Source organism: Panthera onca, chromosome C1 (assembly GCF_046562875.1).
Source record: "Panthera onca isolate mPanOnc1 chromosome C1, mPanOnc1 haplotype 2, whole genome shotgun sequence".
In the NCBI taxonomy this organism is placed as follows: domain Eukaryota; kingdom Metazoa; phylum Chordata; class Mammalia; order Carnivora; family Felidae; genus Panthera; species Panthera onca.
Window position 1 is genome coordinate 110,171,453 of NC_138346.1, and position 19,719 is coordinate 110,191,171.

The 19,719-nt window shown below is 36.7% G+C and overlaps 1 protein-coding gene across 1 annotated transcript in view; it reads right to left on the reverse strand.

Moving 5' to 3' along the window:
• Positions 1-3,462: 3,462 nt before the first annotated feature.
• MAP3K2 (mitogen-activated protein kinase kinase kinase 2) overlaps positions 3,463-19,719 on the reverse strand; it is a 102,923-nt gene continuing 86,666 nt past the window's right edge. Inside the window, exons 16-17 of the mRNA XM_060624854.3 lie at positions 14,276-14,453; positions 3,463-12,825 (exon numbers count right to left, since the gene is read on the reverse strand). Of these exons, the coding sequence (XP_060480837.1) occupies positions 12,600-12,825; positions 14,276-14,453 (404 nt within the window). The 3' untranslated portion in view covers positions 3,463-12,599. The remainder of the gene's footprint in view (positions 12,826-14,275; positions 14,454-19,719) is intronic.

The window sequence follows — 19,719 nt, forward strand, 5'->3', positions numbered from 1 at the left end:
CTAAGCGTCTGGCAATGTATAAATGAAGAAGATGTGGTGCATATATATACAAAATGAAATATTCAGTCATGAGAAAAAGGGAAATCCTCACATTTGCAATAATATGGATGGACTTTGAGGGCATTATGCTAAGTGAAGTAAGTCAGACAGAGAAAGACAAATACTGTATGGTATCACTTATAAGTAAAATCTAAAAAAAAAAAAAATTCTGAACTCAGAAACAGAGTAGAGCGGTGGTTACCAGGGACTGAAGGGTAGAGGAAATGGGGAGGTGTTGGTCAAGGAGTAAAATTTTCAGCTAGAGATAAGTAAGTTCTAGGGAGTTAATGTGTAAGATGGCAATTATAGTTGATAATACTGTATTATATGCTTAAAAGTTGCTAGACATTAGATCTTAATGTTCTCACCACACGCAAAAGAATAGAAATCATGTGACATGATAGATACTGCTGTGGTGTAATCATATTGCAATATATAAGTGTATCAAGTCAACAGATTGTATACCTCAAACTTACACAATGTTGTATGTAAATTATATCTCAATAAAGCTGGGGGAAAATATTTGGTAATAGGCAAAAACACCTACATTTATCATAAAAGTTTAAAAAATTATGTGGAAGCAAAAATAATAACCACTCATAACTCACCCACCACTTGAGTAACATATATATCCTCCCGATATTTTTTCTGTTTTTAAGTGAAAAGTGGGATCATACTATATATCTCATGTAACTTGCTTTCTTTCAGTCAGTAATACATGGTGGAGAGTTCCATCGTATGAATATACTAGTTTATCTGCTCAATATCTGTGATGGTTCATTATGTGTGTCAACTTGGCTGGGTTATGGTGTCCAGTTGTTTGATCAAACACCAGCCTAGATGTTGCTACTAAGGTATTTTTTAGATATAATTAATATTTACAAGCAGTAGACTTTAAGTAAAGCAGAATATCCTCAATAACACAGGTGGGCTGCATCCATTCAGTCGAAGACCCCAAGAGCAAAGACAGGTTTCCCAAGGAAAAAGGAATTCTGCCTCCAGACAGCAAAACAGTTTTGTCTCTCTGGAGGACCCTAATACAGATTTTGCTAAAGGGAAATGGGGTGCTGCTGTAATAAATAACCCAAATATGGGACCTGGAGGGTGTTGTGCTAAGTGAAATAAGTCAGACAGAAAAAGACAAATCCCTTATTTTACTTATATGCAGAGTCTAAAAAACAAAACAATTGAACCAAGCAAAATAGAAACAGACTCATAAATGCAAAGAACAAACTAGTGATTGCCAAAGCCGGGGGGGTGGGGGGCAACATAGTGAAGGGCATTAAGAGATACAAATTTCCACTTATAAAATAAATAAGCCACAAGGATGAAAAGTCAATAGGGAATACAGTCAACATCGTAATAACTTTGTATGTTGACAGATGGTAACTACGCTTATCATGTGAGCATTTTGTAATGTACAGAATTGTTGAATCACTATGTTGTACACCTGAAACTAATATAAATATATTATGTCGGGGTGCCTCGCTGGCTTGGTTGGTAGAGCATGTGACTCTTGATCTCAGAGTTGTGAGTTCAAGCCTCACATTGGGCATGGAGCCTACTTTAAAATTTTTTTAATTAAAAAAAAATATATTTTGTCAACTATACTCCAATTAAATTTTTTTAACAAAAATATGGGGGTAGCTTTAGAATTAGGTAATGGGTAGAGAATGGGGGAATCTTGAGATGCAGGATAGAAAAAAACTAGAATGCCTTGAAGAGATTGTTGATAGAAACATAGACATTACATGTGACTCTAGTGAGGCTCAGAGGGAAATGAGGATTATGTTATTGGAAATTATAGGAAAGGTGATCCCTGCTATAAAGTGGCAGAGGATTTGGCTGGATTGTGTTCTGTTGGGTAGAAAATAGAACTTGGAAACTATGAATGAAGTTGGATGAAAAGGTCGAAGGTGTGTCCTGGTTTCTCCTTGCTGCTAATAGTAAAACGTGAGAGAAAAAGATAAGTTGAAGAAAGAATTGTGAAGCAGAAAGAAAGAGGGAAGAATGACTGGAGGGCAGCGTAGAGGGCCCCCAGAACGGGCAGGCCCAGGGTGCAAATCTGAGTCTATGGACCACCTCATTGGTTGTGAGGTGGCAGTGTCACCAGCCACTGGGCTCCTCAGGACAGAGCACGGAGATAGCGACGATTATTCTCCAGTCTTAAAATCTAGTGGAACTTGCTCTGCTAGGTTTCATACTTGCTTGGGACCCATGTCCCCTTTTCCCTTTTGACCTCTCTCTTCTGGAATGGCGATGTCCCTCCTCTGCCTGTGCCACCATTGTGCTCTGAAAGCAGATCACTAGTCTGGTTTCAGAGAAGTTCACACATGGAAGGGAATCTTGCTCCAGCATGAACCCTTACCTGGGGTCTTCTCCATAACTGATCCGGGTGATTTAGATGATGAGATTTGAGTTGGTGGTGTTTAGATGAAATGCTGGGCTTAGAGGTGATGCTAGAATGATGAAGACTTTGGGGGATGTTGGGATTGGCTGGATGTATTTTGCATGTGGGGCAGGTATACATTTTTAGGGGCCACAGGGCAGACTATAACGGGTTTGCATCCACACCCCCTGCCCCCGCCCAACAAAAAGATATGTTGAAGTCCTAATCTCCAGTACCTCCAAATGTGACCTTATACAGAAACAGATCTTTACAAAAGGTAGTCAAGTTAAAATAAGGGCATTAGGGTGGACCCTAAACCAACAGGACCAGTGTCCTTCTAAAAGAGGGAAACATACATACACCCAGGGAGGACATCACATGAAGATACTAGTTACGTTGCCATAGCCAAGGAATGCCTGGGGCTACCAGAAGCTAGGGAGAAGCAAGGAAAGATTCCCCTACAGGTTTCAGAGGGAGAACGGTCCTGCTGACACCCTGATTCCAGGCTTCTAGCCTCCAGAGCTGAGACAATACATCTGTTATAAGTCACCCACTCTGTGATACTTTGTTACAATAGCCTCTATTGTTGGGACATGTAAAGCCTCAGTTTTGGGCTTTTATAGACAAATCTTGGCCCATCTGCAACCATTTCCACAGGATTAATTCTTAGAAAATTGCTGGGTGAGAGGATATACAAGATTCTGAAGTTTTTGACTTGCATCACTAAGTTGCCTCTATATGAAGGTATTAATGTAAATGATCTTTAGTACTGTGGGAGTGTCCATTCCTTACACTCTGGTAGTAAGCTTTGTTTTTGTTTTTAATCACTGTTAATTTCTGATTTCGAGAATTGAAGTGTCCATTAAAAGACATGCCAGAGCATGTTAGGTAGGACATTACAGATCTATTCAGGGGAAGATTAATTGCAATGTTTTCCAGGTCAGTCTGTGGTTGGTGTCCTAGAGAGTGATCAACTCAGGCAAAGGAGGGACAATTGAGAACACACTGTGTCAAAAACAGATCTGGACAATCAATCACAGTGGAAATAAATATCAGCTTTATTAACACTCAAAGTGCCATTCATTTATATTCATTCCAAAGTCCAGAAGGTTACTCAGAGTAAGCCTTTGCACCACAATCTTTCAAAAAAATGAACTAACATGTAAGAAAAAGCAATTTTCATTGTGCTAATTATTGCAGGCCTTCATGCACAAGAAATCTAAACAAAGATGTGAGCCAACAATATACAAATTTCCATATAAACAAAGTCATTGATCACTAACAAAATATAAACATGGTTTCCTTTCACATTAGATTTCAAAAAAAAAGCTATTTACCAGCAAGAAAAAATAAGTACATAAAAATTGTAAAACTCAGAAATTTTATACATTTTTACAAGCACAATTTCGAATGAACAACACAAAGTCAAAATGTGCATGAAATGTGGCACATACCACACTGTATCTGGCTTCTGGTAGGTTTTTCTAATCATACCGGCTCCTTGTAACATAATACGTTTAGTGACATTCAACTTCAACAGTGGACTTTATTCCTAATACAAATAATTTTTACGTGGTACCGCATATTAAAAACAAGGCTTTCCTTAAGTACAATAACATTGTCAGATTGGAAATTTAATTTCCAATTCTTTTTCTGCCAGTTACTTAAAATACACAGTACACTAAAGACACAACAATGTATGTTCAAACTTTTCTAAACCAATTTATAGTCAATTACAGAGGATCACAATATGTCAATGTACTGTTTTATAAATGCGGTCTGATTTTGCCCAGTAAGAGAAAAACTAAAAGTTTAAATCTTTAGGGTAGAATATAGGAAAATACCCAAAAACAACAGGACAGGCCAACAGCAACTGCAGCTATAAAAAATCTTGACATCTCTTCAAGACAATTTAGTTTCTCACATTTTTTCATAGCTTTGAGGATTCAAAGGCCATTTTGTGGACAGTGTTCTTGCTACTGCTTTAAAACCTAGTTTTCCTCTTAATTTGCATTTCACAGAATTCTCACAGGAGAATTCAATTCCCTTCCTTGCAAGAGTATTTTAATTGATATCTAAGTAAATTTGCATCCAATTCTGGAAATACAAATACATTTTAAATGGTTAAAAACAAAATTAAAAAAATATTTTTGATCAGCCAGCTGAAAATATATTCATATAGTAAATAATCTCTCAGAAAGCTTTTATATATATTTAATTATTCTAACTAAACAGTACGCATATAAAACAAGTTCATAAAAATGTAGAAATAAAATGAAAATAAGAAATTACTGGGATATATACATGTGCCTACAGACAGAAAAAGACATCTCCACACACACATCCCCTGATACACAGAGTTACAAGCATACTTTCAACTTAGTCATGATTTTAGAATACATATAAAATCAGAAAGCGATGTTGAACTCCTGAGTTCTCCAACAAAGATAGAACCATAGATAAGTATACTTTGTAAAAGCAAGAAAGTCCATTTAAGTCAGTAATAGCAGTGCAGTTACTGATGGCTACATCTTGAAAGAAGTTAAAACATAAAGACACAGACAGTAGTTCAATGCACGCATTCATGATACTCATACACCCATCAACAATTATTGGTCAGAGTAGTAAATCAGTGTACAAATTAAATATTTCCAAAAATGTGCAAAAGTCAACTTTGATAGGAAAAAAACACCTTTGTACATAATTATAAACTGCCCAGCATTCAACTGAGATTAAAAACGTTTACAGAGATCAACTAATAGATTAAATATAGACAATTTAATGGCTACATTAAAAAATGTACATTAGGTCAAAGGGTAAATTTACAAATTGATAATCATAGTTTGCAACAATTAAAAGTTTATTCTCAAATTTATCCAAGTTTACTTTTATTTACAATGATACTTGAATAAAAAGAACCATGTGAAATGTAAGAGATGTCAGACATTAAAAGTATTTTTGGTATTAACTCTTATAATATTTCAGAATGCAGGCTAGCAAATTTTAAAACCAATAGCAATAGAAAAAATGTAAACCTTTTACTTACTAATTAAGATTGTATTACAAACAACTGTTTGTTTTTAAAGAAGTATTCTTATCTGTAGACACTGTACTTGCACTTGAACAGGGTATATTGCAAGGGTTTGGCCCACTTTCCTTTGCCCATAAGCCTTTCCAGCTCAAATGTTTCCACTAGCTCTCTCTTCCTATTCCAGGTGGAAAAGTCTTTGGAAAAATTAGAATATGTCAAATCCATTTTGGAGCCTAAGTATCTAATAGAGCTTAAGATGGGACTCTGTTACTTCTCTCTCCCCTCCAAGTAATACATACGCTAAAATCACCACTAGTTACATGTTTTCTTTTCTTTTTTTTTAATTCTAAAAAAATATAAAGGAACACAAAAGTGCTTTTCAGTTTAGTCACAAACTTTACCATTCTCAACTGGCATAAAGGGACTAAGAAATCCTTATCTGGGGACGAATTCTGCACGTATACTGAAGAGCAGGCTCTTCCTTATGTTCCAAAATGTCTATGGCACAAAGCAGACGTCAGCCCATAACCTACTTTTCTTCACAGCTTTCTTAAAAGCCCCTCAAGTCAAACACAAGTTCATAAATGTTAAGACACAAGGAAGAAAGTATGCCACCAACCTGAGGCATCACATGTCAACGTATACGTATATGCATCTATGGTCAAATGACAATAAGATTGGCACATGTACAAGCTCAAGTTTGTAATGTTTATATAGTTCCATAATAGTTGAAGTAAGTTCTGTATGTCTAAATGCAAATACTGAGCACCTGTCTTTTTACTTGAAGGATAGATTGAGATACAAATTCTACAAGTACCTGCTTTATCACAATTATACTATTAGCTTACAGGTGGGCAGAAGTAACAGTGATCATCATTTTGGCTATGTGTGCAGGGAATATAAAAGCTTTGGTTTAAAGTGATTCTGATAATACACATTGTGAATACAAACAAGGAGTCATCAGGCATAGGGAATAACAGTACTCACTGACTAGATGCCTTTGCCATTATAAACTAAAGTATCATACTACTATCAATTAAAATGCATAATTATGAAAAATATGAAGACTTACATGAGACTGTATACAGGCAACAAATAAAAATGTATTCTTTTCTTTACTCTAGCTATGACTCCTCCCTCAACTTTCTGAGACTGAACCATGTCTGCTCTATCACCAAGAGAAGATTCTCTAGACTCCCCTGAGAGCTCATCACCATCTACAGCTCTGACAGGTGAGTATGGAGAGATGGTTGGCCCTGATACTTTCCACCTCTACTATGGCATACCGTCCAGACCATGGCAGAAGTCAAAGCAAAACTAAAGCAACTATGAAGTAGGAACAGTGGCTTCACAGCACGCCTTCTCAGCCAACCAAAAAGAGGTATAAGACAATTTCCTTTTGAATACTTGGTAAGCTAAGGAAGCTTGTTTTCATAATGTCTGGAAGAATTTCTATTCCAAAGAGCTCATGAAGAACTATGCAAAATCAATTATTTTCTATTTCAGAATTATATATAAGCTATTATACACACACACAAATTCAATTTTAATCTACTTTTACCAACCAAAAGCTTGGCAATTTACAATAAATATCTTTATTAAACAATCACTTGTACTAGCTACTTGTGGAAAATATGCTGGCGTTCCTACCTGAAGACAATTACACTCACCCACATCAGTAGGTCATACACTTTTCAGTTCTTCTAAGAACGGAGACTAATCTAGTTGAACATTCATACCTTTCCCTCCTTCCCAGCCCTGCCCCAACTCCCACGTGCACACAGACACACACACAGACACACACACAGACACACACACACACACACACACACACACACACACAGTCTCTCTCTTCACAGAAAAGTAAGAGTTTTTAGTCAAAATGTTAATTAAAAGTAAGGATCAGAACTGCTATCCCTGGATTCCTTGCGCATTGCCCTAAGTCTCATTGCCTTAACATTTGTAAACCATTTAAATCACCTCTTTAGGGCAAAATTAACCATTCTAGCCCTGCTATGAAAATCATCATTGAACCATGATATACAAAGAATTTGGACAGTGCCAATGTGACTGACAGTCAAGTTACCAACCTGCAAAAAAATCTGCTATGTCTCTTTAGAATTAGAATACCTCTTTCTATCCTTATCGTAGGCATTCAGGTCTAGTGGAGACTGCACTTTGTCTATCATAGACTAACGCTAATATTTCTCTTCTAACATATATAGATGTAAAATATGTACATATATATATGTAAAATAAAAAGAGGTAGAAAAGGGTAGGAGGAAGCAGGCATTAAGAAAGATTTAAGGGTCAATATACAGTCCCAAGGCCAAATGAACTCTTGAAGCCTACTGATTTTGGAAAAACCTTCATTTCGGTGGGTAACTTGAATTATTATTGATATAAAATAAAATTAAGGCATACAGAGAAAAAGGCACTACCAAAAATGAACAATTAAATTGCTTTTCGTTAACAGTTAATCAATCTTAAAATTCAAATAAATACGAACATTACATCTGTAAAAAGGCCAAACTTAATATAAAATAATGAGGTCTCAAGACACTGTCCTGATCCTGGCATATGTAACACTGTTGACAGGATTCAATTTCTATCAAATGTTTTGGGCATTTTAATAGTTTAGACTAAAAAAAAAAATTTATTTTCTCTTTGAAAGAAAAAGCAGGGAAAAAAACCTATGGAATTTATGCCCCTCATCACGGGAATTGAGTAGGTACTGAACTTTTATATAAGAGGGAGTTCTGAGAAAGAGGCCGCCTGACCCCAGAGGGTCCCTCCAATTTGGGGATACTTTTAATCTCTGTTAATGACATTTTAGTTTGTAACAGCCAGATTACCCAAAATTGCTTTCCCCTCATTTCATAAAAAACAACAGCATTTTAAAACATCACTGCTGGGGGCACCTGGGTAGGTTAACTGGTAAAGTGTCCAACTCTTGATTTCCGATTCGATTTCAACTCAGGCCGTGATCTCATAGTTTGTGAGTTCCAGCCCCACGATGGGCTACGCACTGACAGTGCGGAGCCCGCTTGGGAAGCTTGCTCTCTCCTCTCTTTGCCCCTCTCCCACTCCCTCTCTCTCAAAATAAATAAGTAAACATTTAAAGAAAAAAGAATTTTAAAAAATCAGTGCTAAACTTTCAGAGTTAGGGTATGCCATAAAATAAGAATCCATTTGCCCATGTTTCCTCCTAGACTGTGACCTACTTAAGGGATAAGTTAATCTAGTACCTGACATAATAAACCACAATTATTGAATAAGCAAGTGAAAAAGACTCACCCTCTTTAAAAGAAATTGATAGATTCCTATATTTGATTGACACCAGGTGACTGTGTATCCAGCTACTGGTCTCTAGACCCCAAATGAAACCATTGGCACAGAGCTCTTCTGTGGGTCAATCTGCATCTGACGAACATCTTGGCTTTTGCACCCAAGCTTGGTCATCCCTATAAACTATTCAGATTTGATTTTCTTAGTGTCTTCACATATCTTATAACAATTCCATCTCAGAAGTACTACAGACCACACCTGACATATATAAAAGCTAAAGCAGCAGAGAGCTATTAACGAAATAATTCCACCTTCTTCATGTACTTTCTATTGGTAATAAAATAAAGCCTCCCTCATGTGAAAGCCAATTCAAGTTTTCATTTTCTTTTATATTTCTGTCTATGCATTAACATTCCAATCTCATAGAAATTATGTAAGGTTGACTGCCTTTGAGAACTTTCTAAGGCATTTTCAAGTTAGAAACATGTTTTATAAATGAGAAAAATTGAAAAATTTTCAAGATATTCATACTGAAAATTTCAAAGTCTGTATACTTTTAAATACATTTTAAAGAATTACCATCAAAATTTCCATTAGTCATTGTGATGTTTTTTAACCCTTTTATTCAGTACAGTTTGTTTGCAATGTAAAAGATCTTGTATTTGGTCCAAGCCTAAGTCATGCCATTTTGAATCTCTCAAGGCCTACGTAGAAAGGTATTTCCTGAAAAGCACATATAAGACTGCTAGTGAATCTTCTCCAGCACCAAAAAGTCTGCCACTATCAAAGCAGAACACATTTTAAAGGCACAAAGTCAGCAGTCTGGCCATTTTCCAGCCTCAGCAAAGAAATATTACAGTATAGAAGAATCAGTTGTGCATTTAAAAAACAAAATACATTGAGTCATCTTTAAAAGTTCAAATTTCATTTGTTGATCCATACCATTATTAGAAAGAAAAAATTGGAGTGTTATATTTAACTGCCCCTAATGGGGGGGGGGGGCGAGGTTCTTTTAAATTTTTTTTTTTTTTTTAATTTACTTCTGGTCTTTCACACCTCATCCCACTTCAAGCTTTTTTGTTCTAGTAGTTTTTGTATAATATATTAACTTTTATTGTGGTTTTGGTACCTTTACAACTTGTTTGAAATAAATTCACATCACATTTTATATAGCAATTCTGTAAACTATTAGTCTATTTTAAAGTCTTTACATAAAGAACGATACTTTCCCACATTTTCCTTATAAAACAAAGGTCTTCTGCAGCAGTGTTAAAGCAGTAATTCTTTTCAGGTGAATTTATTTTCTATGGCACTTAGAGAAGAAAAAAGAGACTGAAGAAAGCAAATGATTTTGCTTTGGGTTTCACAGTCCCCCAAGATTTCTCTCTAAAGAGCATCTGTCTCATATTCTACACTGCTGGTTACCCTGACAGACCAAAAATGAGCCCAAAGGAAATCAAGACTACACAAGACAAAGGAATGAAGGAAAAGCCCACTGGTCCAGATACCATCTTGCTCAAGCAGAAGAGATGCCTTCACTCATAAAAGATAAAGAAATTATAATAGATCCACATCCTTGGTTACTATGTTTATAGCACAAGATTTGGCAGTTGATTTTCCAGGGGAAGGGCCACTAATTCATATTCTTCTTTGTAAGCTGCTTCCTTTGATTATGAGGGTATGGGAGAAACTTTGACAAGCATATTTGTGCTTTGACTTTTTTCTCAGCCTAGCTAGTGGTATTTCAAATATTCCTACAGAAAAGGCCAGATAGGACCTTGATATAGGAAACCAAGATCTACCTATCTTCAGAAACAAAGTAATTTAAAAGAGTCCCTAGAAGAGCATACCTTTAAGCAGAAAATAAAATACCAGAGCTCCTTATGAACCCTATAAAAGGCAACACATTTAGGGCCTCCAGAAAGACTATTTTCTAACCTTTAAAAATAAAGCACTTAGCACTTGCTTTAATATGCTGAAAAAATCGCAAGTAGCCAAATTACTGATGTTATTGATATTTTTCAGTAGCATAAGTCCATTAGAGCTAGTGGGAGTTTCCCAGCTGCCTCTTTCCACTGGATGCCCTTGCTCTTAGGGGATACGCTGTACTAGAAATACCTTAAACCTTCCCATAAAATAGTTAATACTCTTTTCTGATATGCTTTGCTTTTCTCACAATTATGAACTGACTTTTGAGGAAAGAATACATACAGGGTTTAACAGGTTCTGTGTTTAAATTCATTTTGTTTCTACAATGGAAGGTACTGGTTTTGGTGTAATATGCAGCTGGTAAGGAAAGAATTGCTATCTGATGTTTGTTGAGATTGCTCACCCTTGACTTAAAGTAGTGGTATCTGCTCTTGTAAAACCCTCATCATGCACTGCGCATCACTTTCTCTCTGAAATTTACTTTTTGCAAGGACCCTGCTCTGCAAATGGCTGTTTTCAGTTTATAACTGGGGCTGGTCTTTGCATCCGGGTTCTCAACTTCAGCACTTTTAACATTTTGGGCAGGATAGTTCTTTACTTGGGGAACAGGGTTGCTGTACTTGTATTGTACAGTGTAGTTTGTTTGGCAGCGTCCCTGGCTTTGGGACACCAGATGCCACTAACATCCTTCTAGTTGTGACAGGAAAAATCATCTCTGGGCACTGCCAAATGCAAAGCAAAAGTAACCTCATCTGACACGTGGGAACCACTATTTTACATGGTAACTATTTTTTGGTGCTTTAGTATTCTGTGATCCCAAGAACAAGGATTTTATCTCATGACACTAGCTGTAACACATGATACTCCAAGTTAAATTCTTAGTTCCCAAAGAATGTTATCCATGGGGAATCAGGAGCTAGAAACAGGGAAATACAGTATACATGATTTTGATTATTTCTTTTTTCCCTTAATTTTGGGACTATCTACCTCTGATAAAGAACACAGTTGCAAATATACTAAACAATATTTAGTTCTTCTTTTCCTTATTTCTTTTGACTGGCAAATGTGGTTTCATCCGCTCGCATGCTGATATAGAGCAATCTTTTTTTGCCGTTTAATTTGGATTTGCTCACTGACTTCCCATATCTGCTTTAAACTAAAATAGTACCGGTTTTTTTTTTTTTGTTTTTTTTTGTTTTTTTGTTTTTTTTTTTTAAGCAGAAAGCTATCCCTCAAGGTTTACAGATTCCAGTAACATGGATCTATTATAGTGTATTTGCTTATTATACTGGTTAGAATTAACAAATAAACATACCTCTTAGAGATTCATATTTTCTATCGAGATTCCTACTGAGCAAAAAGCTTGGTAGACAGAGGTTAGGATCTAAAGAATACAGATATAAGAAGGAACCTATATTCTTTAAGTTGAGTACCTACCCTAAACTCAAGTTTAGGGCTCAACCCCAAAAATGAGGATCTATTTTAAATACTATCACTAAAAACTACAAATCATACATCATTTTCTTCTCCTTGTTTTTCATGTCTTCCCAATCACCACAAATCAATCGGTCAGTGACGCAGGGAAAGACTCTACAATCTTTAGGTATTTTAAATGATTTGTTTGTACTAAAAAGAGTGACTATGTACTAAAGTGCTTTTATCTCTCTGAACCACATCAGTACATTATAAAAAATTAAAAAAAAAAAAAAAGGAGTTTCAAGTTCTTGAAAGGGAAAAAAAAGATTAAATATAAAAAATTTAGGTTACTATTATTAAACAAACTTAACCAAGAATCAAGAGAAATACTTTCCCTCTTGTCTTTTTCTCCCCATCTCTCTTTTTTATAAAAAAGAAAAGTGCAGTCAGAGAGAAGGTGAATGAATTGATGGGAGCTGGGTAGAGGCACAGTAGAGGTACCGGCTGCTAGTGATAATGCACAAACATGTGCCTTAATAGTTCATCAGCTGAAGGTCTCAGTTTGGCCTCTATAAAGATCCGTTTGAGGAAATCTCGAGTATAGTCTGAGACATGAGGTGGCAGCTTTGGGTTTGTTGGCTGAGTGGCAATTTTAAAGATGGCAGCCATAGCTTCAAATTCTGCCCAAGGAGGCTTTTCAGTTAGCATTTCCACCACAGTACAGCCCACACTCCTAGAAAAAAAAAATTACACAAACAGTATCACCATGAAGGAAAGTCACTTAATGACACGAGAAACAGGACTGAAGTCCATATACATTTAAATACAACTTGACTTCAAGTTTAAAGTTTCATTGAAGGATTATGATTATATAAAACTAAAATTTAAAGGTAAAATCAATGAAAATAAACCACAATAAGGGCTAATTCAAATGGTTAGGCAGAGAACATTATTAATTTTATAATTTTTGCTTGATATTATATAATTCTCTAACCTGATTATTAAATACTACTTTTGTCTTACAAAGGACACAAACATTAGAAATTCTGTTTGCCTTGGGGCACCTGGGTGGCTCAGTTGGTTAAGCGCTGGACTTCAGGTCATGATCTCACAGTTCATGAGTTTGAACACCACATCAGACTCTGTGCTGACAGCTCAGAGCCTGGAGCCTGTTTTGGATTCCATGCCTCCCTCTCTCTCTGCCCCTCCCTCACTTGTGCTCTGTCTCTCAAAAATAAACATACATTAAAAAAAATCTTTTTAATAAAAATAAAAAGAATAAAAAAAAAGAAACTATTTGCCTTTAGGTGCCTAAAATGATTAATCTATTAAACACTTTTCTCAGTGAGAAATAGAAAATAACCATTTTATGTTCTCACTTAAAATTATTAAAAAACTAAAGATTAACTGAATTACAAGATACTAGCAAAAAAGGTTAATAACTTTCAAAGATCTTCAGGGAAATAAAATGAAGATAGTTTTCTAATGCTGAAATCTGCTTTAGATGAAATCCTGTCTAAAGAAAGGAAAACAGGTTCAAAAACTCCTTTTGTTTAATTATTAAGCCACAAAGAAGCAAAATGAAGGGGCACCTGGGTGGCTCAGTCAGTTGGGCGTCCAGCTTCAGCTCAGGTCATGATCTCATAGCTTGTGAGTCTGAGCCCCCACATTGGGCTCTGTGCTGACAGCCCAGAGCCTGGAGCCTGCTTCAGATTCTGTGTCTCCCTCTCTCTCTCTGCCCCTCCCCCGCTCACACTCTGTCTCTCTCTCCTTCAAAAATAAATAAACATTAAAAAAAAAAAAGCAAAATGAAAATGATAGTAATCCTTGTAATCCTGACATCTGATTTTTAAAAAAAATTGTTAACGTTTCTTTATTATTGAGAGACAGAGACAGAGCATAAGCATGGGAGGGGCCAAGAGAGAGGGAGACACAGAATCCAAAGCAGGTTCCAGGCTCTGAGCTGTGAGCACAGAGCCCGATGTGGGGCTTGAACCCACAAACAGTGCGATCATGACCTGAGCCGAAGTCTAGCGCTTAACGACTGAGTCACCCAGGCACCCTTCCTGACATCTGATTTAAAAGTACAAAAGATTATCTAAGTCTGGCTCAGTAATTTCCATTTTAGGTGGAATTATGTAAGAAGGTAAGTGTTTTCAGGCAAAACTAGCATCAAAACCTACCAGATGTCTGCTTTTCTGCCATAGCCTTCTCCACTAATTACTTCAGGGCTCATCCAGTATGGTGTGCCTGTGACAGACTTCATCCCTGTCCCCGAAAGACAAATGGTTTGAAGTCGTTTGCTGGCCCCAAAATCTCCCAGTTTGACGTTGCCTGTTGAATCTCGCAGAATATTTGCACCTAAAAATACAAAAACATCCTCAATTCATTATTTTTATTGGCTGTTTAAAAATTTTTTTTCATTTTTTTTTTAATGTTTATTTATTTTTGAGACAATGCGAGAGACAGAGTGCAAGCAGCAGAGGGGCAGACAGAGGGAGACATAGAATCCGAAACGGGCTCCAGGCCCTGAGCTGTCAGCCCAGAGCTGGACACGGGGCTCAAACTCACAAACCGTGAGATCATAACCCGAGGCGAAGTCGGACACTTAACCAACTGAGCCACTTAGGCGCCCCTAAAATTTTTAAAAAAACAATGGTAGAGAATTACTTAGTAGACTCTTCAGTCTGTCTCCAAATGCTTTTCGTCTTCCGAGCAGTACCTGGCATGATGCCAGTCACACAGCCAGGGCTCATTAAGGACTTACTGCACAAACACTGAATTTTTAGAGTCAGCTCTGTACACTTCAGGAACTAAAAAGCTTCGCCCACTGAAAAGGACTGGAGTGTGTGGGAGGCGAGGATGACAAAGAAAAAGGGGGAAAGAGTTAAGAATGTGAAGCTCAGAGAAGGATGCAGAAAGCAACAGCAGGCTTTTGGCCCCAGTTTCTCTGAAACAAAGCGAGAAGCCCATGCTACAGCTTCTCTCCCTGAGGAGCTAGCTCCTCCTCAGGGACTTCCTGGGGGGACCTTCATAATCAACAATTTCTAGCACTTTCCCCACTACTATAATTTAATGTTAGTTGTCTGACATTTTACAGTTTTTCTTAGTACTTACTGGGTTTTGTTTTATACTAATTTTATTTCTCAGTTTCTCTAAGTTAGCTTTGAGCTGTTTTAAAATTTCACTTTTATAATAAACTTCTAATTGTATTTACTATAAATTGCTCTTGCTCGAGGGGCATGAGATAGTGTTTGCTGAGTTCCACACTGAAAGTTACTCTTCCCCCGTTTCCATACCGCACTCTTTGGAAGAAGCTCACTATGCACAATCCCCAGTTAAGGTGCTCAAGGCTGACCAGCTACATAAATTATTTGTAATTATTCTGCAAAGGACATTTGTCTCCTCTCTCCCATTTATTCATTCAACCCTTCATTTATATAAATACACATATTTTCTTTTGTGTATAAATACACATATTTATTTTATACTCTGAGTTATACTCAAATATGGCATCATGTTTTTGCTCAAGTTGTTCCAGCTCTGACCATTGGGAGCTCTTTGTATTGGCTCCTGTGTCCCTTGGCCATACCCTGAATCACTTGTTCTTGTTTGTTTTGGGTTTTGTGGGTATTTAAAAGCATTTTCTTACTTTCTGGCACTAAAAGGTGCTCCCGGCTCAACTTGTGTATTTCCTGCACCAGTCCTAGAATCAGTCATTCCTCCAAGGAGCCCTGGTTCCTTTTAGTGGAGAATGGTATCAGAAATCAAGATCTAGGTGCTATGTTAATTTATTCTTATTCTTTATTCTTCCCTTTATCATTTTAAAATTCAATCTTTCTTCGGGGATTGTAGATCTGGTTTCTGTCTTATATAAATTATTTCTATTCTCATTTTTAGCTTCTTCAATACACATGTTCTTTTTTTGTTGTTAATTTTTTTTTTTAATGTTCGTTTATTTTTGAGAGAGAAAGAGAGACAAAGCATGAGCAGAGAAGGGGCAGAGAGAGAGGGAGACACAGAATCTGAAGAAGGCTCTAGGATCTGAGCTGTCAGCACAGGGTCTGATGCGGGGCTCAAACTAACAAACCGTGAGATCATGACCTGAGCTGAAGTCAGACACTTAACTGACTGAGCCACCCAGGCACCCCCATAACATGTTCTTAAATAAGCAATTTATTGTATTAACATATCAGTTCTAATCTTTAAGCTTTACTTCAATTTTCATTTTTTAAGTCTTCCATTACCTTAACTATATTTTATATTTAAAAAAAACTCCTTATTTGTCCTTTTATCCTTTTTTTTTAATGGCCTCTAAGAAGGAGAGTGAACAGTAGAGAAAATACGCATTATAGAAGAGAGAGAATGTAAACTGTGCATTCCCCACCATGGACTTCTGTACTTGTCTTTCTGTTCTTCCAGAAAACTCCCCAGCTAGTCAGCAATGACTCCCCAGAGCCTCTCTCCAGGGGAGGGTCCAGGATCCATTCTCTATATGCCATGAGACTAAGCGTGCTATTAGGACACCAGTGATCCTCAAAAACAGCACACTGCCTATTTAACATCTCCCACCACTCAAAACTTGCAGAGACATTCTGTCAAAAAAGCCACTCCCTATAAAATGATTAGCCAGAGGAAGGACAACAAACCAGCCAGCTTTTACTGTCAATGAGATGGGAAGAACAATCCCAGGCAGGTCACAGACTGGGGGAGCCATGGACACAGACTGGGAAAGCCATGGAGTAATCACCAATGACGAACCAATGTCCATTCTTATGAACGCTGAGGAGAAACTGTGTAGCCAAGCTACCCAAATAACTTTGCAACTTTTTAAAGCTAATTTTAAGTACATTAGAAGTAGGCTTTTAAGGAGACTTTTCAAACACACAAAAGCATACACAAGAATATAGTACCCACAATCTTTCCCCACCAGTACGTATACTGCTAGCTACTCCCCCTCATATTATCTGAAGCAAATTCAACACACCAGGATCAACAAATAGTTTAGTACCTATCTTTAAAATATAAACTCTCATCACACCTAAGAGGATGGACAGTAACTCTTTAATATTATTAAATATATGCTATTTTTAACATTAAAAAAATCAATCCAAATAAGGTCCATACATTGAGACTCACTGATCTTTTAAGTCTTTCCTAATCTAAAGTTCCCTCTAATCCCTTTTTTTCTTTGTAATTTATGAACAATCTGAACTGTTTGCCTATAGCTTCCTTATGGTCCAGATCTTGCTGTCTCCATCCCAAGGAGTCATTCTACATATGCATCTGTGCTATATGTGTTCTATAATTCGTAGCTGAATCTAAGAGGCTTGATCAGATTCAGGTTCAGTTTTGCTTTTTGTTTTGCAGAACCACCTACATGGATGATGATGTATTATTCTACAAATAGGAAGTACATAATGCTGGACTGGCTTTGTTTTAGTGATGTCAGCAACTGTTCATATTTAGTGCTTACATCTATTAATTCCTAAGTGGTTGCAAAATGATACTATTCTATTATTCTTTTCTCATTTGTTAGCCAACACACTTCTATAAAGATGTTTCCTTTCATCCACTATTTGGTCCTCTGTAGTACAGTTTGTAACAGAAAAGCAGAATAAAGGAACCCGATTATAAAATAATGAGCTGGTTCCTAGCAACAATGATCAATTCGTTTTTATCCTAAGTTTCATTATGAACTCATGGATTTAAACTTTAAAAGCAACCAACTATCTTTCCTTTTCCCTCATCATTTAAAAATTGCACAATTAAAAAAAATAAAAGTAAAAATAAAAACTGCACATTATAAAAACTTGGGAAATACAGAAAGTAAAACGTATGAAAAGAAAACAACTATCACTCATCCTGCCATTTTGAAATAATCACTGTTAATTATATGGAAATTGTTCTCCTGGGTTGTACTTTAATCTTGCAAACTTAAGATGACATTGCATATCCAGTTTTATATCTTGCTTTTCTCTTATCAACCTATTTGCCCTGTAATGCTTTTAAATCTGCTTGCTTCCAGCCTCCTCATTTACTGGAATTGCAAGGTTAGAAGAGGACCCACTGAGGGGTAGCTGCCCTCAGGTCCTCTACCTTTCCTCATTATGAAAACTAAAGAGAAACTGGCTTGAATAGAAGTGATTCCTAATAGAATAATTTGCAATCAAAGAATCTCCCTACGTGGTTCTTGAAGCTATCAGGTTTTGTACTTGACAACTGAGGTGAAAGACTATTTCTTTTTAGATCAGTAGGCAGGTACTCGTCCTCCCAGACACACTAGCAAGCTCCACTCCATACCAGCGATCTGGCTCGGGCATTCTGAAGCAGATTCTACTCTGTCACCAGAAACGTGTTAGGAATGTTCCGTTTGGCCTGAATATGGCCATATTTATGATGTAACATATACCAGAAAGAAACTAAATACCCGATAGCTCAAAAATGTCCCCAGAAAAACCAATAAAAATGTGTTTTTATTATTCACAGTTGACCTTTGAACTACACAAGGGTTAGGGGCACCCCTTGCCCCGGCACAGTTGAAAATCCACGTATAACTTTTGATTCCTCCAAAATTTAACTACTAACAGCCTACTGTTGACTGGAAACCTTACTGATAACATGAAGAGTTAACACATATTCTGCATATTAAATGTATTATATACTGTATTCTTACAATAAAGTAAACTACAGAAAATAAAATGTTAAGAAAATCATAAGTAAAATACATTCACAGTACCACAGTTTATAAAAAGAAATTCACGAATAGGTGGACCCACACAGTTCAAACCTGTGTTGTTCAAGGATCAACTGCACATGTGTGTGTGTTTCTTACTGACCGATTAAATAAAGTGATCTTTAAATGTGGGCCACAACCCAGTGTTTACAGAATCAGACCTCTGGATACGCTATGCAGTACAAAGTTGTAGGCACTCTCATAATTTGAAACATCTCTGCCAACTGCTTTTGTCTCACGTCATGCACTTCCTTTACGTACCTGCTCCCTGAAAACAGTTGGGTTTCTGAGTTTTAAAAAGAGAGTTTAACAGAGTTACAGATTATCAAAGCTCATCTTGGGCTCTCTTCTTCCCTCTTCTTACACTCTCCCTAGATAGTGACACCTACCCCGATGGCTTTAAATATGATCTCAACATAAAGCCTATCACCATCACACCTAATTTGAGTGTTTCCTAAATATACGTCTTAAGCATATTATATAAAGTAACTCATTTATAATTCTTACAAAATTCCTGAGTTGGACACTATTATTATCCTCCTTAAAAATGAGGAACTAAGGCACAGAGAGATTATATGTCTTGACCAAGGTCACAATGATGCCCAAATTTGCACCAGGCCATCTGGTGTCAGAGCCCCTACTCTCAACTGCTATACTCTAATGCCTATGTTCTATATATGTATGTTCCTCTGTATGAAAGGTCTCATTTTTATGATCATTTGAACTTTATTGATTCTGGAACCATGACAGATGAGCTACCCAGTTGTGAAGACCTGAACATCGGTCAGAATATCGACAGAGTCAGTGAAAAAGCAGAATTGCTTTCCTAAGATATTTTAAAGGTAGACGTATTAATTTAAATGTTAAATTTCTTAAATCATATCACCTGTT